Here is a 24,383-nt window from a genome sequence, read left to right on the forward strand (position 1 = left end):
AGTGTCGCATATTTTGACTTTTCTGTAGGAGAGTGCAGGTAGCTGCCTTGGGTTGTCTTCGGGGTATAGTACGGAGGTGTTCTCTGTCCACACATCTGGATGTGTTGCTTTTTCTTCGAGGAGCGAAGAATTTGTGTTCTCTGGTGTGAAAGATCTGTCCCTCTTGGAACCTTAATCTGGTGCTTAGAGGAATGTCTGTGGTTCCATTTGAAAAACTGAGAAGGACAACCTTAAAGGGCTTAACTCCTTAAGGTGGTTTTTCTGATGGCTATTTGTTCAGCTGGGAGGATTTCGGTGCTCTTGGGCGAGGATCAGCAGTTATCTCTGCAGGAGTTTTGCAGGGCGGTTACTTGAGTGTCGATGCACACTTTTGCCAGACACTATTGCTTCAATGTTGGAGCTCCAGCTCCCATGGGCTTTGAGAGTGGGGCTCTCCAGATCCCACCCAGTTTAAAGGTGCTTAGGTACATCCCAGGAGACTGGACTCATCCGGGTACATACAGGGAAAGGAAAATTGGTTCTTACCTGCTAATTTTCGTTTCTGTAGTATCCTAGATCAGTCCAGAGACCTGCCTGTTGAGAGTGGGAGAGTCGACTGCTTGTTCTTATGGTTTTGTTTGTAATGCAGAGGAGTTAGTGGTTCTCCACGCTCATCACGCTGTTTATTCGCGTTTGTTTCTGGGACGTAGTTTTCCAGTTAGTTAGTGTCCCCATCCTCTGGCTTGTTGGAGTTTTCTGTTAAAGTTTTTTAGTGTTATCTTGGCTTGGGTATAGGTCAATACGGAGGGACTGCAGGTGGCACACTAGGTTATGTAGCGGTGTCAGTAAAACTTTGTCTCCATCTGCTGGCAGGGAGGCAAAAACCAGGAGTCTGGACTAATCTGTGGTATTGCAGAAACAAAAATTAGCAGGTAAGAACCAGTTTTCCTGTGTTCTGATCCCCTTTTGGATTACTCTTCCCTAGATATCCATGTTGTATAGTGGTGTTGGCCTTTTTTGTTTTCAGTATAAAATTGCTCTGAGGAGGGAAGTTTGGCTCTGAAGCTGGCTGTGCAGGGATATGTACCCTTTCTCTTTACGAACCTCAGAACTTGGGAAATATAGTTAATGTAGAGCAAGTTCTGATGCTGCATTCTTCCTGTTGTCTGCTCAACAGAACAGACATCCTGTTGGCAGTGTGTGTATTTCACTGAAAGGAAAGGTCTCCCAGCTCTTACTCTGCAGATATAATTGTGGACTTTGACTGGTGGAAATAGTAAAACTGTTCCATCAACCTTAGCGCCTCTCAGACAGAGGAGAGCACTCTTGCATACAACAGGATTGGGTGTTTATGGCACAAAGCCACATAAAACAGCAATCAGCATATCGATGTCACCAATTGGTGCCACAGTGAGTGCACAAGAGGAAGGGTTAGAGAGTGGATTCTTAAACTTTTGAGCTATAATTTGCATAATGAATGGATGACAGCATTTCCCGAAGAGGAGTAATAGGATTTCCTTTTGTATCTCCTATTTAATTGTTCTCAACTTTTCTCTGGTCCTGTTCTGCACTCTTAGATTTCTGCTTGAGTCAGCACTTTGCTCTGTCTGGAAGTGATTTAAGGTCCGGGAATGTTAAAATGCCTGCAAAACACATTGCTTCCATTGAATCTGCGGGACCAGTTTGAAGTTGACCAGACCAAAGAATTGTGTTGAATAATTCTGTGGGGTGGAGGAAGACTCGGCAGATATAGCAGAGTGAGAGCAAAACTTAGCAATACATCTTGGTGGAGAGTCTGTAGCCAGTCGCCAGATGCACTCAAGCATTAATGCACTGTGAGGTGCATTAATGCTTGAGTGCATTAATGCAGTGCATCTGAAACACTGGGTTAGTGGGGCAGGATTAGGTGAAAGCAGACTTGGTATAATCGAGCAGAAGCCTTCCTGCCTACAGATACTAGCATTTTTGGCCCCTAGAGCAGTGGGGAAAGCTGCTCTTGATGCCTTAATTTAAAAAAATGTGTAAAGGAAGCCTAGTGCCAGGGGTTTGGCACTGCTTCACTGCCTCTTAATGACAGAATTGGTGGAAGGTGGAATAGATGCCCTGAGTAGTACTTATGTATCTTGAACTTTTAGTTTTCTGAGAAAATATTACAAGCAAACATTTTTTGTAATGCAATTTAATGCAGCAATATAAAGAATACAGTTAATCTTCTTGTGCTATGTTTTGGAGGGGAGGTGTGGGGTTGCTAACTTAATTGTAGTGCTTTAGTGCTTGCATTGACGACTATCTGGTTTCTGCTTCCTGCAGGTCATTGATCCCGTGGCTCCTCGCTATACCGCTTTGATGCAGAAGGACATGGTCACTGTGAATATTCCAGAAGCACAGGAGGAGATGAAAGAAGTGGCCAAGCATCCAAAGGTCACCCACTTTCTTCATCTTGTGTTTAAGAAACACACTAGCAAACGGGCCGATACAGTAAAGTTCGCGGGAGAGCGGGTGAGCGCCCGCTCTCCTGACGCACGCACAGGCCACTCTACTGTGCGTGCAATTCAGTATTTTAATTTATTTTAATTAGGGCCGGCGGTAAAAAGAGGCGCTAGGGACACTAGCGCGTCTCTAGCGCCTCTTTTTTGACAGAAGCAGCGGGTTTGACAGCCGACGCTCAATTTTGCCGGCGTCTGTTCTGGAGCCCGCTGACAGCCACGGGTTCGGAAACCGGACGCTGGCAAAATTGAGCGTTTGGTTTTCGACCCGCCAACCGTGGGCCCATTTTTAATTTTTTTTAAACTTTTTACTTTTTTAAACTTTCGGGACCTCTGACTTAATATCGCCATGATATTAAGTCGGAGGGTGCACAGAAAAGCAGTTTTTACTGCTTTTCTGTGCACTTTCCCGGTGCCGGCAGAAACTAACGCCTACCTTTGGGTAGGTGCTAATTTCAGAAAGCAAAATGTGCGGCTTGGCTGCACATTTTGCTTTCTGAATCGCGCGGGAATACCTAATAGGGCCATCAACATGCATTTGCATGTTGCGGGCGCTATTAGGTTCGGGGGGGGGGGGGGGGGTTGGACGTGCGTTTTCGACGTGCTATTACCCCTTACTGAATAAGGGGTAAAACTAGCGCTTCCAAAATGCCAGCTAACAGTGCGCTCCATCGGAGCGCACTGTACTGTATTGGCCTGATAGTGGGCTGGCAGTTGGTTAATGCTAAAGCTTGGTAGTTGGCTGCAGGAAAGTGCCATCAACAAGGTAAAGGGATTCAAGACCACCACAGACCTACCCTGCTTTCACCATTTGTAGGTCTTTTCAAGATTGCTTCGGTTTACCTTGTTGGCACTTCCATAGTGATTATCAGGTGTGTCAGAAAATGCTGAGTGACACCCCCCCCCCTTTTTCTCCAGTCACGTGGATTTTTTCCCCTCCCTTTCTGCTCCTACTTCAATCATCTCTGACCTTGCTCAGATCCACGTGTGGTTCCTAGCTAGACCTGCCGCCCCATGCCGATTGGCGGCATAGAGCCAACGCTCTTCCGGTAGCAACAGCTTCCGGCTCCTCAGGGACAGCCCACATGGAGCTTGTTTTAGGTTGGGCCTGGCACCAACTCAAGAGAAGGATGCCCAATAGGTCCTCCAACCACACTTTAAGAACCACTGTCCTGCAGGATAGGAGGGAGAGGGGGAATATGATAGTGTAAAAAATGTCAAAGGTGTAAATAATGCACAAAAGGCAAGCATTTTTCAGTGGACATGAGATAAACCTGAAAAGTTAGACTCGCTAGTAAGATGACTATTTACAGAAAGGGTGGTGGATGCATGGATCAATCTCTTATTGGACATGTTTGAGACAGGATAAGCACAGGGGATTCTTAGTTGTGGAGGAATTAAGAGTAACTCTGGAGTCATGCAGAATCTGTGTTGTATAACAAAGGGAAAATGGGCCTTGTGCTGTTAATCAGCTGTTGTCTTCTGTTTCTCTGTAGAGAAGGTGACTGGAGATGGTTTACTGTTTTTCCTTCCTTGTTTCCCCACAGAATGCTGACGTTGGCCTGAAGCAGGTGTGGTATGGCCCCAAAGTGCTGATAGATGGTGCAGATGCAGACACTTTATCAGAAGGAGAGACTGTGACCTTCATAAACTGGGGCAATGTTAATATTACTAAAATAAACAGGTAGGAAATCCCCAATGCAGACTAGACAATGTCTGGGTCTTATGGCACAAGATTATATACAAACTAAGTTTGCATATCAGTGTTTCAAAATTAGAGCAGGGCCAGCAACTGGCTCTGTTTTTTTTTCCAAGCTAGATGGGGGTAAAAAAGGGCCATAGTTTGACTCTAGAATGAGAAATGTTTGTGGGGTTTTTTTTTTTCCCCCCTAAAACCTGTACTGCTTTTTTTGTATAATTAATGAATGCTCCCTAGCTATAACTTCTTCACCAAGAAGCTGAGCACTGTAGGGAAAGAAGAAACACACCACAACAGATATGTGGGGCCCGTAGTCACATTTTAGCAGTGGCCCCAACCTGGCAGGATGATTCTGCTGCTGTTCCAGCTTTTTCAAATATGCTTTTGATTTTATTTTTATATTTGAAACAGCTGCACTGGGGGTGAGGGGATGGGAAGGATCAAGGGGCATAACTATAAATTCTTGTTTCGTACCCTGGATCAGTCCAGGCAAGTGGGTTTATGCATCCCTACCAGCAGATGGAGGCACTGCTACATAACCGAGAGTGCCACCTGTAGTCCCTCAGTATTTCCCTGTCTCCAGCAGATGATAGAGGTGCAAACCTGCAGTCTGGAGTTGGGGGGGGGGGGGGGGGAAAAAAAAAGAAAAACAGATTGGAAAGAGGATTCGGCTCCCTGAGGTGTTAGGTTCCTTCATCCCTCGGGTGGAGCAGGGCGAGCGGGAGGTTGGTGACCCTGTCCTGATAAGAGATCCTGGTTCCCTCACCCCCTCTGGGCCCTACACTCCCTCAGTGTACTTGGCTTCCTCAGAGTGTGGCCTCCAGAAGCAGGGAAGTAGTTTTTTTCCCTTCTCATGTCTCTCTAAGAAAAAAAATGAGCAAAGCGAAAGGGAAGGAGAGAGGCTGTGACAGAGCTGAGGCAGTGGGTGAAGTCTTTTCTTTTTCTGCTGAGAGGCAAGCAGGAGGAAGCGGGCTGAATTGCCTTTGGTCGTCGGGGCCAGGTGCAGCTTCAGCACGGGACGGTGTCGAGGAGCGATCACATCGGCATCGTCTATTTTTAGGCTCGGCCGCACGTGCAGGCCCGACTGAGCCAGCATGCTGGTTCCTGCACAGCATGGCAAAGTTTGTCGCGGCTGTGGTTTGAGGCGAGCTTGTCTCGATTCGGCCTTGTTTTGCCGCGATTATGCCGGTGGGGGGGGGGGGGGGCAGCGAGAATGTGAAGGTGGCTGCGCTGGGGGGGGGGGGGCAGAGGAGCCAGTAGCCATTTTGACAACACATGTTGAGGTGTAGGCTGCTATTTCTGAGCCTCGGGACTCCCTTCCTACGCTGTTTCCCGTGGAAAAGTTCCCCGCTGGTGCAGGGGATGGGGAGAGGCTCGGGAGGCCGCTGATCCAGGACACTTTCTCCTCAAATCCAGAGTCATTTTCTACAGATCTTGTTCTCCTCCATATGGCTTATTTAGCCAGAAAGGATTTAGGGTCAGAGACCCTACCTAAAGTCCCAGACAACCAAGAAGGCTTAGAGGACTGGTGGAGTCAGGAGGGATCCTACGCTTGTTGGGACTTGGATGGGCCACGGTAGACGAAGATTTGTCAGACGTTATGGATGATCCTGATCAGCTGCTGCTGGGGGTGGGGGGGTCCATTGGTGCCGGACAAGGGACCCAATTGGTGCCTTGGGGGATCTGATGCAGGATCCTGACCAGAATCCAGTGGATGTGTAGGGGGATCCGATGCAGAATCTGGATGCTCAAGATACGGATGCGGTTCCGGTCGTGGAAGGTGATGACCCATGAATGGTCCGTCTGTTCTGGGGGGAGAAACTGGGTCCATTGATTCCCCAAGTGCTAGAGGAGCAGGGGAGTAAAGTACCCAGGAGGACTCGGATTATGAAGGGGTGAACCTGGTCCTGGAGGGGTTGCGGGGCTCCCCTAAAGCCTTTCTGTTGCTGAAGAAGGTAAAGAAGCTGGTGGATTGAGAGTGGGATTCTCGAGGTGGGCCTGAAGGTAGCGAGGGTTATGGGAAAGCTATATCCCTTGCCGCAGCAGACCTTGGAGTCATGGATAATTCCCAATGTGGATGCAGATCTGTGGTTACCAAAAAGATGACCATCCCGGTAGCAGGGGCAGCGGCCCTAATAGATGTCCAGGATCAGAAGTTGGAGATTCTGCTCAAGCGGCTGTTTGAGGTTTCAACTTTGAGTCTTCGTGCAGCGGTGTGCGGAAGTCTAATGCAGAGAGCATGCTTGTGCTGGGTGCAGAAGGTAAATGACAAGCGATCAGGGACTGCGGCTAAAGCAGCGCAGGCAGCCCACTTAGAGGCAGGCGTGGCCTGTGCGGCCGATACTCTGTATGACATGGTCTCTGCAGTGGTGGCACGGAGGCTCCTGTGGCTGTGAAATTGGTCAGCAGACGTGTGCTGTAAAGCCCAGTTGTCAAATCTCCCCTTTAAGGGAAAGCTGCTCTTTGGGAGGACCTGGAGCAGCTCATGAAGTAGTTGGGAGAGTCAAAGGGTAATAAGTTGCCTGAGTAGAGGAAGGCCCCTAAGAAGTCCTTCTCGCCATAAGCTCACTTTCGAGAGATAAGGAGATTCCATGTGGGCAGGAACCCTGCACTGGCATTGCAGAAGCAGAGTTCTGGCAGGCAGCAGCCCTTTCAGAGTCTGTGCAGACCCCCGAGGGATGATGATTGTCAAGGTGGCAGCAGAAACAAAATTGGGCAATGAAGATGTGTTGGTCCGCTCCTCCCCGGAGGCTATCTGAGATAGGCTGTCTCTTTTTTACGAGGAGTGGACCAGCATCATGCTTGATCGGTGGGTCCTGGAGGTGATAGACGGCTACACCTTAGAATTGTCTCGGCCGCTCAGTGACATCTTTGCAGACTCCCACTGCATCTCTCAGAACAAGCGAGAGGTGGTGCATGAGGTACACTATATCGGTTACAAATCCTGCATGCCATTGTATCATTACCCCCCTTAGGAGGGGGGGGGGGGGGGGTGAGGGCAGGACCAGTACTCTGTATACTTCGTGGGGCCAAAGAAGGAGGGGACTTTTCGGCCTATTCTTGATCTGTAGAAGGTTAATGCTGCCCTCCTGGTGGTGCGCTTTTGGATGGAGATTTTGCACATGGTGTTAGCGGCGGTGTGCAAAGGGCAGTTTTTAGCGTCGTTGGACTTGTCAGAAGCCTATCTTCATATCCCCATCCAGGCCGAACACCAAAGATTCCTGAGGTTCAAGGTTCTGGGAGAACATTTCCATTTTCGAGCTCTTCCCTGCGCACGTTCACGAAAGCGATGGTGGTAGTGGCGTCGGCGGCACTCAGGAAGGAAGGTTTCCTGGTGCACTCGTTCCCGGATTGGCTGATAGGGGCGAACTCTTGAGGTGCAGTGTGGATGCTTAGTCCAGCTCTGCATTGGTTTCCTTGTGTAAAGCCTCTTGTTTTTTCCCCCGTGATGGATGCCATTCAGGAATTGATTGATCTGGAATGGGAAGCCCCAGAGACATTTTAAAGGGAGTCTGACATTGGAGGGCCTATACCCCCTGGATCTGACTGTTAGAGAGCGTTTGTATTTTCCCTAAGTGGATGCTTTGGTATGTTCCATTTCTAAGCTGACAACTATCCCTGTAGAGGGAGGAGCGGCCTTGAAGGATGTACTTGATAGAAGGATTGAGGTTATTCTTAATGAGCTTTTGAGTCAGTGGCAATAAATTTACAGATTGCCTCCTGTTTCCGCCCTAGTGTCGAGATCTGCTCTGCTTCTCTCTCAGGAGGTTGAGTCTGGAGGGAATTCTAGAGCAGTTATGGAACCTGTTGCCGCCTTTATAGCAGATGCAGGCTGTGATTCAGTCTGACCCTCGGCCCAGTGGAGTGGCTTTGGTGAAAGCGGCCAGGTGTCAACTTTGTTTGCGAAATTGGTCGGCTGTCGCAGCCTCTAAAGTCAATATTATCAAGATGCCCTTTAAAGGCTCACTCTTGTTTGGGAGTGAGTTGGAGAAACTAGCCAGCAAGTGGGACTAGTCTGTTTCCTTGGTTGCCAGAGGATAAGAAGCAGTTACAGCGCCTCTTTGGTATGAGTGGTTGTCTCCGGGGTTCCAAGCGTTTTCATCTCTAGAGAGGGATGACCTTTCAGTGGACTCTGCTTTTGGTAGGTCTCAGTCCTTTCGTCCCTGATAGCCCAAGAGAGGAGTGGGCTTGTGGCGGATCTTCCCAAGCTGCCCAATGAAGGCTTGCCGACCCACCTTCCAGAACAGGAAATAGGAGGACATCTCTTTTTTATCGGAGGTGGGTCGAGATCATCAGACCAGTGGGTCCTGGAGGTAATATGAGAAGGGTATGCACTGGAATTTCACAGTATTCCTTGGGACATGTTCATAATGTCCTCTTGCCACTCCCCTCAGAAGAAACAGGCAGTGGAGTTTACGCTTCAAAGGCTCCTCAGACTGAGTGCTGTGGTTCCAGTGCCCAAGAAGGAGGGCTCCTTTTGGTCCCATCCTGGATCTCAAGAGGGTCAACCATCATTTGAAGGTGACTCATTTTTGCATGGAAACTTCACGCTCTGTGATAATGGCAGTGTAGTCGGGGGAATTTCTGACCACCTTGGATCTGTCAGAGGCTTACCTTATTCCCATCCGATTGGAACACCAATGCTTTCTATGCTTTGTGGTTTTGGGGGCCTGGTGACACACAAGGTGATCTCCTTATTGCAGGAGCTCGGTTGGGTGGTGAACCTGACCAAGAGCAATCTTCAGCCATCCTAGTCATTGGAGTATCTGGGGGTTCGGTTTGACACGAGACAGAACAGAGTTTTCCTACTTGAAGTTCAGATCCAGAAATTGATGTCTCAAATACGTCAGTTAATGAACACCTGTAGACAGGTGTGGTCCTATCTACAGGTGCTTGGTTTGGTGGCTACCCTGGAAGCGGTGCCATGGGTAAGGGCGCATATGCGTCCTCTTCAGCGCTGTCTGCTATCTCATTGGATCCTGCAGTCTCAGGACTGTGTGGTTCGGCTTCACTTGCCTATGGAAATCTGCGCTCAACTCCAGTGGTGGTTGCAGGAGGATCATCTGAGAAAAGGAGTTACCTTGTCCTTTCTGACCTGGTTGGTGCTTATGACAGATGCGAATCTCCACGATTGTGGGGCTCACTGTCTGTCTGGAATTAACAGCCCAAGGGTGTTGGAATGCCGAAGAGTCCTGCTGGAACATCAATCACCTGGAGGCCCGGGCGGTATGGCTGGCATGCTTGCAGTTCAGGCACAAGGCTGCAGGATCAATCAATTTACGTGATATCTGACAATGCGACAATTGTGGCCTATATCAATCACCAGGGAGGAACCAAGAGCCAGCAAGTGTCGCAGGAAATAGACCAGTTTATGGAATGGGTGGAACATAAGAACATGCCATACTGGGTCAGACCAAGGGTCCATCAAGCCCAGCATCCTGTTTCCAACAGTGGCCAATCCAGGCCATAAGAACCTGGCAAGTACCCAAAACTAAGTCTATTCCATGTTACCGTTGCTAGTAATAGCGGTGGTTATTATCTAAGTCAACTTAATTAATAGCAGGTAATGGACTTCTCCTCCAAGAACTTATCCAATCCTTTTTTTAAACACAGCTATACTAACTGTACAAACCACAACTTCTGACAACAAATTCCAGAATTTAATTGTGCGTTGAGTGAAAAAGAACTTTCTCCGATTAGTTTTAAATGTGCCACATGCACATCTGCAGATCTCAGCCTCTCACATTGCAGGAAAAGAAAATGTAAGAGTGGACTTTTTAAGCAGGGAGAGTCTGGACCCAGGAGAGTGGGTGTTAGCTGAGGCGTTTCAGCTGATTGTGGATCGCTGGGGCCTTGTGTTCCTAGACCAGCTGGCAACTTCTCGAAATGTGAAGGTTCCTAGATTCTACAGTCGCAGGAGAGATCCGTGGTTCCTGGAAATAAATGTAATCGTACAGATCTGGCCAGAAGACAGATTGCTTTATGCCATTCCTCCATGACCTTTCCTGGCAGGATAATTCGCAAGATTGTAGGCCACAGAGGGCTAGTATTCCTGGTGGCGCCAGACTGGCCTTGGCATCCATGGTATGCAGATCTGCGACTAATACTGGTGGAGGCCCCCCTTCATCTTCCGCCACCCATGGACCTGTTACAGCAGGGACCGGCTCTTCCCGAGGATCCGACTTGATTCTGTCTTATGGTTTGGCCCTTGAGAGGGCTCGCCTGTTAAAGCGTGGTTATTTCTTTGCAGTGATTGCCACCTTAGTTCATGCTCACAATTTCTCCTCTTCCTTGGCTTATGTGCGGGTTTGGAGAGTTTTTTTGAGGTCTGGTGTGAGGAATGGGGGGTTCTTCCTCGTTCAGTTAAGATCACTTTCATTCTGGATTTTTTGCAGGATGGGTTGAATAAAGGATTGGCCCTTAATTCCTTGAAGGTGCAGGTTGATGCTCTTGCCTGTTTCAGAGGCCTGGTGAATGGTGTGTCATTGACGTCTCATCTGGTGTGGCCCACTTTTTGAAGGGCGTGAAGCATCTTAGGCCTCCCTTGAAGTTACTGTGTCCATTATGGAGTCCTAGTTTGGTGCTGGATTTTTTTACAGGCCCTATGTTCTGACCATTGCTTAGCCTTTCCTTATGGTTGTTGACCTTGAAGACTGTTCTGGTGGCGATATATTCTGCATGTCGAATTTCTGAGCTACAGGCCTTGTCTTGCTGGGGGCCATTCCTTATGGCGACTCCGAGAGCATTACAGCTGCCTACTGTTCCATCTTTCTTGCCCAAGGTAGTTTTGGACTTTGATTTGAATCAGTCCATCTTCTTGCCATACCTGGATAAGGTCAAGGATGCGGAGGAGTATTGCTTCTTGCGCTCCTTGGATGTCAAGTGACTTGTCATGTGGTATCTGGAGGTCTCTGAACCTTTTCGACAGATGGATCACCTGTTTGTCCTCCATGGCAGGAGTAAGCAGGGTGCTCTGGCTTTGTGGGCTACCGTAGCTTGTTGGATTAAGGAAGTAGTCACAGCTGCATATGTGGATGCTGGAAAGCCTTTGCCTACTCAGATAGGCCTCATTCCATTAGGGTTCAGGCAGAGGTTAGTCTGTTGTCTCCCGTCAATATCTGCTGAGCTGCGACGTGGTCCTCATACACTTTTTTCAGGTTTTATCACCTGAATGTGCAGGCCTGTGAGAATGCAGCCTTTGCATGTGCAGTGTTGACGGACTGCGGGCAGCCTCCCAGCCTGTTAGGGAGTAGTGTTGGTACATCCTGTCTATATGCTATGAAATGGAGAAATTACTTGCATAATAATTTTGTTTTCCTTAGTGTAGACAGATGGGCTCAGCTTTCTGCCCTCGGCTGCCACACGAGTGTGTCAGTAGTCCTCCTGTGGGGCTCTGGGTCTCAGGGGATTACTAGAAAGTGTTTATACAGTCCCTAGCTTGGGTTACCTAGAATCTTCCGTGAGTTCAGAGTTTATCGTTGATTGGGTACAGTTCTGGTTACCTGTTTTTTATTCAAACTTTTTGCTAGTCTGTCTACAGTTGCTTTTGAAGATAATACTGGCAGGCTGGGATCACTGCAGGGCTATATATATTGTGACGTCAGCTTTCTCCATCTGCTAGCAGGGGAGCATAACCCACTGGTTCTGAGTCCATCTGTCTACACTAAGGAAAATGAAATTATCATGCAAGTAGTTTCTTAATTTTGGGTAAAAAAGACACTCTAGGGAAACTTTGGATTTAGAAAATGTTTTGTAGGATCAGTCCTCCTCTTGAAGTTGTATCCAGTTAATAGCGATTTGAAATGTAAATAGGTAGGAGACCCAAGATCCTGCACGCTGTTTTCTCAGTTTTTGATTAATTTCCCGTCATGTGAGGATGTCTTCCCTCCCATCTCTGCACAAACATTAAATATACTTCTGTGAGGGTGATTCCCTCTGCCCTGGCAGTTCCTCCTTTTTAAGGTTTGGCCTCCGTATGCGAAATGTTTAATCTTGCCGTGGGCAGGCAGAACTCCTGATTTTAGAGAGTCATCTTTGTGTATGGATTGCTGCTTTTTGTGTACATCTTGCCTTTTTTTTATGGTTTGTTTTTAGAAGCTCAAGTGAAAGAATTGAATCAATTGATGCCAGGCTGAACCTGGAGAATAAAGACTATAAGAAAACTACCAAGATCACATGGCTAGCAGAGACTCCTAGTGCTCGGCCCATCCCGGTGGTGTGCGTGACCTATGAACATCTTATCACCAAACCAGTGCTAGGCAAAGAGGAAGATTTCAAGCAGTATGTCAATAGAAACAGCAAGGTAACTGGACGGCACTGCCTGTGGTCGCTGTCAGAGCACCCTATGAATCTTGAGATATTGTAGCTAAGAGTGCACTGTTCACCTGCGAGGCATCTTATGTGTTGTTATGACTTTCTCTTGCTATTTGTACAAAGATCAGGTTAGTCTGCTTGTCTCTGTGAATGTAAAGCAGACTGTGTAGGACAAGGTATTCTATCTTTTAATTAAATTATTTTCTCTTCAGTGGAAGATATAGGTCTAAGCTAATGATCTTGTTGCAGGAGAATATTAATTTGCAACTGTATAAACTTGCAAAGCACATGTTTTTTTGTTTTGTTTTTTTTATGGTCAGTAGGGATGTGTATTTGTTAAACATAAGAACATAAGAAATTGCCATGCTGGGTCAGATCAAGGGTCCATCAAGACCCGCATCCTGTTTCCAACAAAGGTCAAACCAGGCCATAAGAACCTGGCAATTACTCAAACACCAAGAAGATCCCATGCTACTGATGAATTAATAGCAGTGGCTATTCCCTAAGTAAACTTGATTAATAGCAGTTAATGAACTTCTTCTCCAAGACATTATCCAAACCTTTTTTGAATCCAGCTACAGTATCTGCACTAACCACATCCTCTGGCAACAAATTCCAGAGCTTTATTGTGCGTGAGTGAAAAAGAATTTTCTCCGATTTAGTCTTAAATGTGCTACTTGCTAACTTCATGGAATGCCCCCTAGTCCTTCTATTATCCGAAAGTGTAAATAACCGATTCTATTCGTTCAAGAACTCTCATGATCTTAAAGACCTCTATCATATCTCCCCTCAGCCGTCTCTTCTCCAAGCTGAACAACTCTAACCTCTTCAGCCTTTCCTCATAGGCAACAAATAAGGAGCAATTTATTTCATTCAGAGGGCCACGAAATGAATTGAGGGGTCCCTCTGAATTAAATGAATCTTAATCATTTAATTCATTTAAAACTTCTTGTTCTGGCTTTGCCAGGTCATAAGCCGAAAGCAAGGATGTCAGCCTAGGACCAAACGCGATGCCGAGGTCTCAGCCAAGACCTGAGTAAAGACCCAGAAAACCCCGAAAAATTGCTTACCTGATGCATCATGTATCCGAAGCCACAGCCTGACTGGATCCTGATGCCTTGGCCTTTGCCTAGGCCGGGGAACGGTCTGGAGGCTAGGTCCCAACACTTGAACTTCGGCCCAGGCCTCTGAGTCCTGATGCCTGGGCCTTTTCCATAGGCCAAGGCATGGCCTAGCCCCGATGCCGTGAACCAGCTCAGGCTGGGTCTCAGGGCCGGGCCTGGAGGCCAAGTCCTGACGCCTGGATCCAGACATGATGTCTGGTTCTCAGCCCGACCCCACAGCCTGGCTCTGAAGCTGGGTCCTGATGCTTAGACCCAATCCCACAGCCTGGCTCAGAGGCCAGGGCCCAGTGCTGGGGCCTCGGCCCAGACCCACGCTCAATGCTGGGTCCCTGCCTGAAGGCTGGGTCCTGGACCCAGGCCTGATGTTGGGGCCCTGGCCCTGGCCTAGGCCAAGGTCCCAGCATCCAGACCCGGCCTCCAGGCCCTGCTGTATAGAAAAATAGCACCTTCTGCTGGGGAGGATGTGCTGGAGTTAAATAACTTGAGCATGACCCCATCAGACTGTCATTAGAAGACTGAAGACCAAAGAAGAGGACCTCCAAGGCCTGGGATCTGGGCCTGGGTCTAACCCTAGGCAGAGGCCAGGCCCCAAGTTTGGGGCTGTGTCCATGTACTGGCCTAGGACCTGGCCTCCGGGCTGCAGTAGCCCAGGCTCTAGCCTTGGCTGAGGTCCAGGCATTGGGACTCGGTCTCTGGAGCACACCCCGGTGTCGGGCCTGAGCTGTGGCTAAGTTCTCAGCATCCATCTTAGGCCCTGGCATTGGGCCTAGGCCGAGGCTTCGGGACCATGCCTCCAAGCCTTTGCCTTCTGTAAAGCTTAAACCAGGGTGTTGGCATCCTACTATAGCTTCTGCCTACACAAGGCTCAGGCTTTGGCCTAGGCCTCACCAGAGGATCCTCACCAGACTGGATAAATAGTGAGGGTTACGGCCTTGAGGGATGTCCAAGATCGCAAGCTGGAATTCCATTTCAAGCGCATTTTTGAAATCCTGGCCTTGGGTGTTTGGACGTCCATCTGCAGCAGTCTCATGCAGCGGACAAGCCTTAGGTGAATCCAGCAATTACTCAGCACCCAAGACCTCCCGTCTGCAGAGGCAGAGCAGGCTGTCAGGTTGGAAGGTGCCATAGTTTATGGGGTGGATGCCCTATACGACTTGTTCTGGGCGAAGGCGATGGCATCGGCAGTCTTGGCCAGATGGCTTCTCTGGCTCTGACACTGGGCGGCTGATTCGTCTTCTAAGGCACAGCCTGGAACTCTCCCTTTTAAAAGTAAGTTGCTCTTTGGCGAAGATCTGGACCAGCTTATTAAATCCTTGTGGGAGAACAAGGTCCATAAGTTGCCTGAGAACCGCCCGAAACAGGCTAGATCCTTCTTCTCTTCTCGTACCCGCTTCCGGGGCCAATGCCGATATTACCCAAGAGCAAGGGGTGCCTTCTCTAGGGGAAATTCTTCTAGGGCCCAGACTTGGCCCCAGTCCTTTCAAGGCCGTCGGCCCTTTCGAGATGCCGCTACCCACCGTCCTGTGCCCAAGCCCACCTCCCAATGAGAATCCACCGGCCTATCCCTCCGTTCCCAACTTAGGTGGTTGTTTTGTCTCTGTTCGTGGAGGAATGGGCCAAGATCACGTCTGAGCAGTGGGTCCTCGAAACAATAGACAAAGGCTACGCATTAGAGTTTGCTTGCGACATCCCGGACGTACATGGTTTCTCTCCATGCGGCCACCGGAGGCGGGCCGCGGTGACTCAGACTCTTATCAGACTCCAGAGGCTGGGGGCCATCTGCCCAGTTCCGGTGGCGGAGCGCGGTGCTGGCCAATACTCCATCTACTTCGTGATCCTGAAGAAGGACGACTCCTTCCGTCCCATCCTGGATCTCAAGAGGGTCAACCGGGCCCTCAAGGTGCCCCATTTCTGGATGGAAACCTTTCGGGCTGTGATATCGGCGGTCCATCCTGGGGAATTTTTGGCCTCACTCGATCTGATGGAGGCCTACCTGCATATACCGATCCGTCCCGAACATCAGAGGTTTCTCCGGTTCCACATCTTGGGTCAACACTTCCAGTTCAGGGCCCTGCCCTTCGGTCTCGCCACGGCACCACGCACGTTTACCAAGGTGGTGGTGGTGGTGACTGCAGCCCTTTGGAAGGACGGTGTTCTGGTACTTGGACGATTGGTTAATCCGGCCAAGTCGGAGACCGTATGCCGCCAGCTTGTGGGTGGCCATCTGTTCCAGTTTTATGCAGAGATGGTCTGTGTTGGGTGCATTAACTTCAGGAAGGTCAGGCAAGCTCTGGTGATGAGGCAGTTATGGCGGATCATTTAGAGGTGACTGTGGTGTATGTTGCAGATGCTCTGTATGACCTGGTGAGAACTTTTTTAGATTATGGGGTCCGCTGTGTCAGCCAGACGGTTATGGTTGTGTAACTGGTCAGCAGATGTGTTGTCTAGTCCCAGTTGGGTTCTCTGCCCTTCAAGGGATGTCTTTTTTTTATTTGGAGAGGACCTGGAGCAGTTGATGAAAGATCTGGGCGAGAATAAGGTGCATAGGTTGCTGGAGGATAAGCCTAAGGGCAAGTGTGTGTTTTTCAGGCTCTGTCAGTATGAGGTCTCGCCAGCAAGAAGAACCCCAGGTCTGCAGATGCAGTTTTCTCCCCGAGGTCAGTTCTGGGGTCAGTCCTTTCGAGAGGCGAAGGTCCTTAGGAGCCTACACAGGGGGTGGAGCTAAGTCCTTGCAATGATGCGAGGCTGTTCCATTCTGCTATTCCTTTTATATGGGGTCGCTTAGCACTTGTATGGGGCATGGGCCAAAATTACTGAGGATCAGTGGATCCTCAGCATAATAAGAGACGGTTACGTGTTAGAATTTGCTCGGCCCATCCACAGTTTGTTTCTAGGCTCCCCCTGCGGGTCTTTAGACAAGCAACATGTAGTGCAGGTGACACTGGACCGGTTGCAGATGTTAGGGGTGCTGCTGCCTGTTCCCTGGTGCTTCCTTCCATATAGTGCCTAAGGTCCCGAAGTTCCGGATGGAGATTCTGAGGTCGGTAATAGTAGTGGTGCGCAAGGAAGAGTTTCTGGCTTCTCTGGATTTGACGAAGGCATACCTGCACATTCCCATTTGGCCAGATTATCAACTGTTTTTTTTTTTTGTGGTTCATGGTGCTGGGACATTTTCAATTTCAGGCCCTTCCCTTTGGGTTGGCCATGGCACCTCACACATTCAGCAAGGGTATGGTGGTGGTAGCAGCGGCATTACATCACTAAAGAGTGCTGGTACATCCTTACCTGGACAGTTGGCTCATCAGGGCAAAGTTGGAGGACAGTTGTCGCTGGTCAGTGCAGAAAGGTGAGTCACTCGGCTGGGTGGTGAATTTAGCAAAGAGTCACTTGGTGCCATCACAGTCCTTCGAGTATCTGGGAGCTCGGTTTGACACTGAGTGGCAAGGTGTTTCTTATGGAGGAGCATGTTCTGAAGCTGCAGGGTCAAATTCGGCGCTTTCTGAGATTACCGGTGCTCAGAGTCTGGGATTATTTGCAGGTTCTGGGTTCGATGGTTTCAACCCTGGAGTTAGTACCATGGGCTATATGAGACCTCTACAGAGAGCTCTGTTGGCTCTGTGGAATCTGCTCTCTGAGGAATTCTATCTTGCCCTACCACTCGAGGGCACTGCACAGGTAATTTTGTCGCCGTGGCTACTAGCTCTGTTTGGTTCACGGTGTCGATCTGGAGGTTCCAGATTGGGTGATTCTTACTGCCGATGCCAGTCTGTCTGGATGGAGAGCAGTATGTCAGCAGTCTGCGCAGGGCAGTTGGTCCGCAAAGGAAGCCTCCTGGTCTATAAATCGGTTAGAAACCAGAGCAGTGCATTTAGCTTTATTTGCATTTCTGCTGTTGGTGTGAGAGTCCTGTCGGACAATGCAATGACTGTAGCTTACATCAATCAGCAGGGAGGAACAAAGTCTAACAGTGGCTCCTAGAGGCTCAAGAGCTGATTCTTTGGGCAGAGCAACACTTGGAGTGGATAGCGGCGTCACATATCGCAGGAGTGGAAAACATCCAAGAGAATTTTCTAAGTCACAGAATATTAGATCTGGGAGTGTGGGAGCTGTCGAGACAGTGATGCGGCTCATCTGTGAGAGTTGGGGCTGTCACCATGTGGATCTAAAGGTGACTCACCTCAATACAAAGATGGCTTGCTTTTCAGTCGGAGAAGAGAGTACAGGGCCAAGGGAGTAGATGCTTTGGTTCTGGCTTGGCCTCGGGAGGTTCTGCTGTACGTGTTTCCTCCTTGGCCTCTAGTAAGCAAGGTGTTACAACTGATAGAGAGGCATCTAGGTGAAGTAGTGTTGGTAGCCCTGGGTGGCTACTTTGTCCATGGTTCGCTGTTCTGGTCAATTAGCCGTGGACGGTCCATTGTGCTTCAGCCATCTTCCGGGCCTTCTTCGGCAGGGCCCTATATTTTCAGACCAGGCTGCTTGCTTTTGTCTAGCGGCTTAGCTTTTGAGAGGCGGTGACTGAGATGCAGGGGGTACCCAGAAGCGATTATGCTACTCTCCTACAGGTTAGATTGGCGTCTACTTCTCTGTCATATGTGAGGGTCTGGAAGGTTTTTGAGTCCTGGTGTATTGCTAATGGAGGGCAGGTATTACAATCTTCAGTGTCTCATATCTTGTCCTTTCTTCAGGAGGGTTTGGACAAGGGGTTGACTTTCAACTCTTAGGGTCCAGGTGGCTGCTCTGGCTTGTCTGCAACATAAAGTAGAAGGTGGTTCTGTCTTCTCATCTGGAAGTAGTTAAGTTTCTTTGGGGGGCTAAGAATTTGCACCCACCAGTTAGTTTGTCCATCCTGAAATCTTAATTTTGTCCCTAGGTTTACTTGAGGCGCCTTTTGAACCTCTTCAGAGAGTGATGCTTAAGGATTTGACCCTTAAGGTCGTTTTTCTAGTGGCCATTTGTTCAGCTAGGAGAATCTCTGAGTTACTGTATTGCTGTGACCTATTCCTGCAGATTTCGGATTCGGAGGTGTCATTGTGGACGGTGCCCTCATTTTTACTGAAGGTGGTATCAGCGTTTCATGTGAGCCTTTCCTGAGATGGACTGTTCCGCACCTCATGCTTGGGAGCTTAAGCTTTTGGACGTCCGCATAGCTTTGTTGAGGTATCTCAAGGTAATGAATGATTTCAGGAAGTCAGACCATTTATTTGTTTTGTGGAGCAGTTCAAAGAGAGGTCCTCAGGCGTCCAAGGCTACCATTGCGCAGTGGCTCAAGGAGGACATTGGATCGATGTACATAATTAAGGGCCATCAGGTTCCTGAAGCTTTGAGAGCTCACTCTACACGTTCTCAGGTGGCCTCGTGGGTAGAGGCTCAGCTGGTTTCATTGCAGGAAATTTGCTGAGCATCGACTTGGAAGTCGTATACTTTTGCAAGGCTCTATCGTCTGGATGTAGGGGATCCGGAGTCTCTGTCTTTTGGGGAGTATTTTGCGAGCAGGACTTACCAGGTCCCACCGTAAGTAGGAAGCCTTGGAATATCCCAGGAGTCTGGACTGATCTGGGTACATACAGGGAAAGGAAAATTGGTTCTTAACTGTTTAATTTTTGTTCCTGTAGTACCGCAGAGTAGTCCAGAGCTTGCCCAATCTGTGGAGGTGGAGAGTCATCTGCTCATCTGATTTTATTGGTATGGAATTCAGGTTTTCATGGTATAGAATACAGACTTGTTATAAACGTTTTTAAATCTAAATTTGTGGTATTTGTTGCTGGTTTTATGGTTTTTATGCTTGGGTACAAGCAATACTGAGGAAATGCAGATGGCGCGCATGATTATGTAGCAGTGTCAGTAAAACATTCTCTATCTCCATCTGCTGGTAGGGATGCAAATCCCAGTAGTCTGGACTGATTGTGGTACTACAGGAACGAAAATTAGGTAAGAACCAATTTTCCTATTTACATGAGTAATCATTCTTACAATTTTAATCAGAATGTTTATTGAAAGGGGTAAATGTTGTTTTTTGGACTCTAATGAGCAAATGTATTTAGAAATCTGTTTATGCCAAGTAGCATCTGCCATTAAAGGATCTATTCATGAAATATGCACAGCATGGCAAAAGATTATTTGACATGTATCTAGCATATTGGAGTGCACAAGAAGCAGAACCAACTGCACTATGCCCGAGGACTGGCCCACAGGGGCTTATACCGTTAATTTGCCACCCTGAGTATGCCTGGGGCTGGAATATCTCTGGTAGGTCCCTTAATGCAGCCATGCAGCCTTCATTACACTTTTTTGCTTCCTCTTCCTTGTCTGGTCGCTCCTCCCTGTGAGTATTAAATTTTTATTTTCATGTCTTAATATGTTTTGTAAGCTCAGTTTATAAACTGAATTATTCCCTTTTAGTGCATGGAAATTCTTAACTCCAGTTTTTTGGGGTGTTTTTTGTTTGGGAACACTTTAGCAAGAAGAACTGATGTTGGGTGATCCCTGCCTTAAGGACTTGAAGAAAGGAGATATCATTCAGCTCCAAAGAAGAGGATTCTTTATTTGTGATCAGCCTTATGAGCCTGTTAGGTAAAGTGTTGGGAATGAGACTAGTCTGAAGCCATTTAAAATCTCCTGTGTCTGCACATAAGATTTCTCATTCCTTTTGTCAATGTTTATAACACTGATTCTACTGTGATAGTGCCCAGGTTTCTTGATATCACCTTTCATTCTGGTTCTGCTGAAAAGGGACACAGAGAAAATCTAGACTGGCCCCCATGATTTAGCCGCAGTACAACAAATGGTGGTGCAGCAGACCCAGGTTGGAGTCTCTTGATGGTGGATCTCTTAACACACACAGAGCAGAGGATGCACACAGGCTATGGGGTGGGAGAGGAAAGATGTCATCTTTTTCCAGAGCAACCCCTGCTGGCACAAGCACGGTGCTGAGGAGCTCAATGAGGGAACCTGAAGCTGTTTGTAGGAGAAAAAAAAGTATTCACTAACCATTAAGGGTAAAGAAAAAACGTTCCTGTTCATACCCCCCAGATCAGTCCAGACAAGTGGATTTTGTAACCCTATCAGCAGTTGGAGGCAGAGAACAAAAACTTAACACATTGCTACATAAACGAGAGTGCTACCTGCAGTCCCTAAGCATTTCTGTCTCCAGGAGGTGGTAAAGGTGCAAACCGGCAATCTGATGAAAAACATTGAGAGAAGAGGGAGATCATCTTCATGTGCTCTCTGAGGTGTTAGGCATCTTCTTGGGCCATCCCTTAGGTTGAGCTGGGGGAGGCAGGGGTTGGAGATACCTGATGTGCTTTAGCCCGCAACACCCAGGAGACTGAAAGCCAGGGGTCCTGGTTCACTTCACCCGCTTGAAGCCTTCTTTCCCTAGCCTATAGCCAGGAGCACAGGGAAGTACCCTTTTTGCTATTGTTATGGCTGTTTTTGGGCTGACTATATTTCTTTGAAAATAAATAAATAAAGGGTCAGTAGATCAGTTGTGTCGGGCTGTCGGGGGACGGCAGGCGTTGGAAGAAGGGCGCAGGAAGCAATGAGTTTTCTCGGCTCTCCGGGGGTCCAGGGCTATTCGAGAGAGGCCTTGCGCCACTAATTCCTCTTCTTGTCTTCTTACGCGGCAGCGAGGTTCGGGGTGCACCGCATATGTGGTACTAATGGCACTGGCCTCAGAGCGCAGGAAGGCAGGTTGGGCCTGCGGCGTTAGGCAGGAGTGGCTAAACTCTGCCACAATTTGCTCAGATTGCACTACTGGAGGAGAGGGAAGCTCTGCGGGAGTGTCCGGTGGCAGGAGAGTCACCAGATAACGTGGGCCCATTGGAGACCCTCCTGGAGAGGCTAAAGTTGCGACTAGTAAGAGGTGTGCATGCGGCAAGAAGCAGCCAACTCCCAGGGTGACCAGAGATTCCCCTCCCCTGCTGTCTCCAGCGGTTCAGTTGGTGCTGGGGGATCAGGAGGAAGAAGGGGAGTCTGAACAGGCCTCAGCAGGTGACTGGAGTAGTGATGTGGAGGATTTGTCCATGGACTTTGTTTTGCTCTTCTACAAAGCCTATCTGGCCAAGTGAGGAGCAGAAGGTAAGCGGCCCCCGGGACCTGAAACCTCAGAAGACCCCGAAGAGATCTAAAGTGGCCTCGGCTGGAGGGTTGGGGCTATGCTCCACTGTCTGGGCCTGGACCGCCCTATGGGAGATGGCTTTATGGTTTTGGAAGGTTTGGATGACCCGCAGGATGATCTGGGTGATTTGGGGGACGATCCCGTGGACCTCAGTCCGGATGTGAGCAAGGATACAGATGGCCCAGAAGAAGTCCCAGTCACAGAAGGGGATGACTGAAGGGGGTTGACCTCAGGGTGGTCCGTCTGTTCTGCAAGGAGGAACTGACACCACTTATTCTCCAGGTTCTGGAAGAGCTGGGAATTAAATTCATCCAGGAGGAATTGGATAATTGAATGGATCCATTCCTGGATGGGCTTAGGGGTCTGCCAAAAGCCTTTCCATTGCCCAAAAAGGTGAAGAAGTTGGTGAGCCCGGAGTGGGATACTCCAGAAGCAGGCCTCAAAGTAGCCAGGGCAATGGCGAAGTTATATTCTTTGACAGAGAATGTTTTGGAGCTGTTGGTGTTACTCAAGGTGGCTGCTTCGTGTTGGTGGTGAACAAGAAGGCAAACATTCTGGTTGCAGGATCAGCGATGATGAAGAATGCCCAGGACCGAAAACTTGGAAATTCATTTGAAGAGGATGTTTGAAGTCTCTAAGTTTGAGTGGTGATCTGTGGTAGCCTTATGCAGAGAGCCTGTCTGCTTTGAGTGCAGAAGGCACAAGAGGAGGGCTCTACTCCAGCAGCCAATTCCAGAGGCGGCTGGTTGAAAGCCGGGGCGGCCTGTATGGCGGATGCGCTGTATATTTCGTCCAGACGTCCGCCAGGAGCATGGTCTCAGCGGTAGCTGCATTCAGGCTTTTGTGATTACGTAATTGGTAGGTGGACAATTGGTCCAAATTGCAGCTGTGTAATCTTTCTTTTAAACCAAAACTGTGGCTCGGGCAAGATCTGGAGTAACTGATGAAGCATTTGGGGGAATCGAAGGGAAATTGCCTGAGGATAAGAGATTTCATCCCAGAAAGACTGCTTTGTTTTCAGGGAAGCAGAGCTTGAAGTCAGCAGTCCTTTCGGGGCAGCCAGAAAACAACCCGAGATAGCTTCGGTCAGGGGGGAAGAAACAAATCCTCACAAGGAAATCAGGCTGGTCCACTCTTCCAAGGAGACTGTTGGAGGGAAATTAACACTCTTTTATGAGGCGTGGACCAAGATGGGGTCCTGGAGGTTACTTAAACTAACATTAAATCCTAAAAAGACTGAAATCATTTGGCTAAGTAGAAACTCATCGATAGTCAAACCACCTGTCCTCAACCTAGGTAATATTCAAATTAATCCCTCAAATCAAGTACCGAATTTAGGTATACAGCTAGATGTTTTTGGTCCCTGGGGTAAGTTGTAAGTTTTCCTTTCACAGAAGTAAGCTTCGGAGACGCGGCATTCCTCTGGCTTGAAGAAAATATACTTATTCTTAAGGGTAAGGGTCGACTAAGTTACTTAGCAGCACAGGACTCCTTACCCCGGCTGCCGGCAGCTCTTTCGGAGGTCTTTATTTACTCTTACTTACCTCCATGCTGCGTTCGACGCGATGCAGTGCCTGCGGGGAGCCTGGAGCACAGCTCTCCCGGGAAGGCTTGCTTTTTTATTTATTTGGAGCTTTTTTTATACCAACTTTCTTAATACAAATCAAATCAACTCTGTTTACAGGGAGCAAAGATCTTAACAATAACAGTAAAAATTAACATGCTTGAATCTTCAACCGTCGACCTCGGGGTCCTTTGGGGCTCAGGTCATTCGAGCTGGGCTATCACTGGCCCACCCTACTTAGGGAAGCTTTGGTACATCTTACTGTCTGGACTCATCCTGGTACGTACAGGGAAAAGAAAATTATTTCCTTACCTGCTAATTTTCGTTCCTGTAGTACCATGGATCAGTCCAGATGCCCACCCTCAGGATCGAGCTTTCTGGTTGCAAGTTTGTTTAGTCATATAGACAGTTTATGTACTTTAATTTGTATTGATCCATCCAAGGTGTTTTTCCTTATTGCTTGGTTTACAGTGGGCACACCAGTTATGAGGGACCGCCTCTGTTTTTGCTCTGATTCCACCTGCTGGAAGGGGGACATAATCCACTGTCTGGACTGATCCATGGTACTACAGGAACGAAAATTAGCAGGTAAGGAAATAATTTTCTTGTAGTTTCCAGCCTTTTCTCTGCTGCCACTTTTGTGAAGCAGGACCACCACAGCTCTTCTCCTGTCACTCTGCATCACCCCCGTTTCCAGGGATCTATTGAACAGGTCATGCAGTGGACCCGCCAGCACATCAGTATTCTGAGATGAACCTCATCAGGCTCCATGGCTTTGCTACTTTCAGATTTCCTAGCTCTTCCCAAACATTCTCTTCTGTAAACGGAGCTTCATCTACTCCACCCCCATCCACTGTCTTAACTAGCGATGGTCCTTTGCCAGGGTCTTCTTTAGTGAACATCAAACTGAAGTATTTGTTTAATATTTCTGCTATTTTCGTCTTTCTCCACACATTGATCCTCTTCACCTTTCAATTTCACTATACCACTTTGGACGGTATGTGTATATTGCAGAATGTACCGATTGTATATAGGTTGGTTCTTTCAGTTTACCCTGGATGTGAGGGCTCCCAGTTCAGGAGGGTTTACTGTTGATTATATG

At 48.4% G+C, this 24,383-nt stretch overlaps 1 protein-coding gene across 4 annotated transcripts in view; it reads left to right on the top strand.

The window, feature by feature from the left end:
• EPRS (glutamyl-prolyl-tRNA synthetase) overlaps positions 1-24,383 on the top strand; it is a 250,216-nt gene that overhangs the window by 95,665 nt on the left and 130,168 nt on the right. For all 4 annotated transcript variants that reach the window (XM_029593176.1, XM_029593177.1, XM_029593178.1 and 1 more), the window contains exons 13-16: positions 2,290-2,400; positions 4,013-4,149; positions 12,259-12,466; positions 20,059-20,171. In XM_029593176.1, the coding sequence (XP_029449036.1) occupies positions 2,290-2,400; positions 4,013-4,149; positions 12,259-12,466; positions 20,059-20,171 (569 nt within the window). The remainder of the gene's footprint in view (positions 1-2,289; positions 2,401-4,012; positions 4,150-12,258; positions 12,467-20,058; positions 20,172-24,383) is intronic.

This window comes from Rhinatrema bivittatum, chromosome 3, assembly GCF_901001135.1.
Source record: "Rhinatrema bivittatum chromosome 3, aRhiBiv1.1, whole genome shotgun sequence".
In the NCBI taxonomy this organism is placed as follows: domain Eukaryota; kingdom Metazoa; phylum Chordata; class Amphibia; order Gymnophiona; family Rhinatrematidae; genus Rhinatrema; species Rhinatrema bivittatum.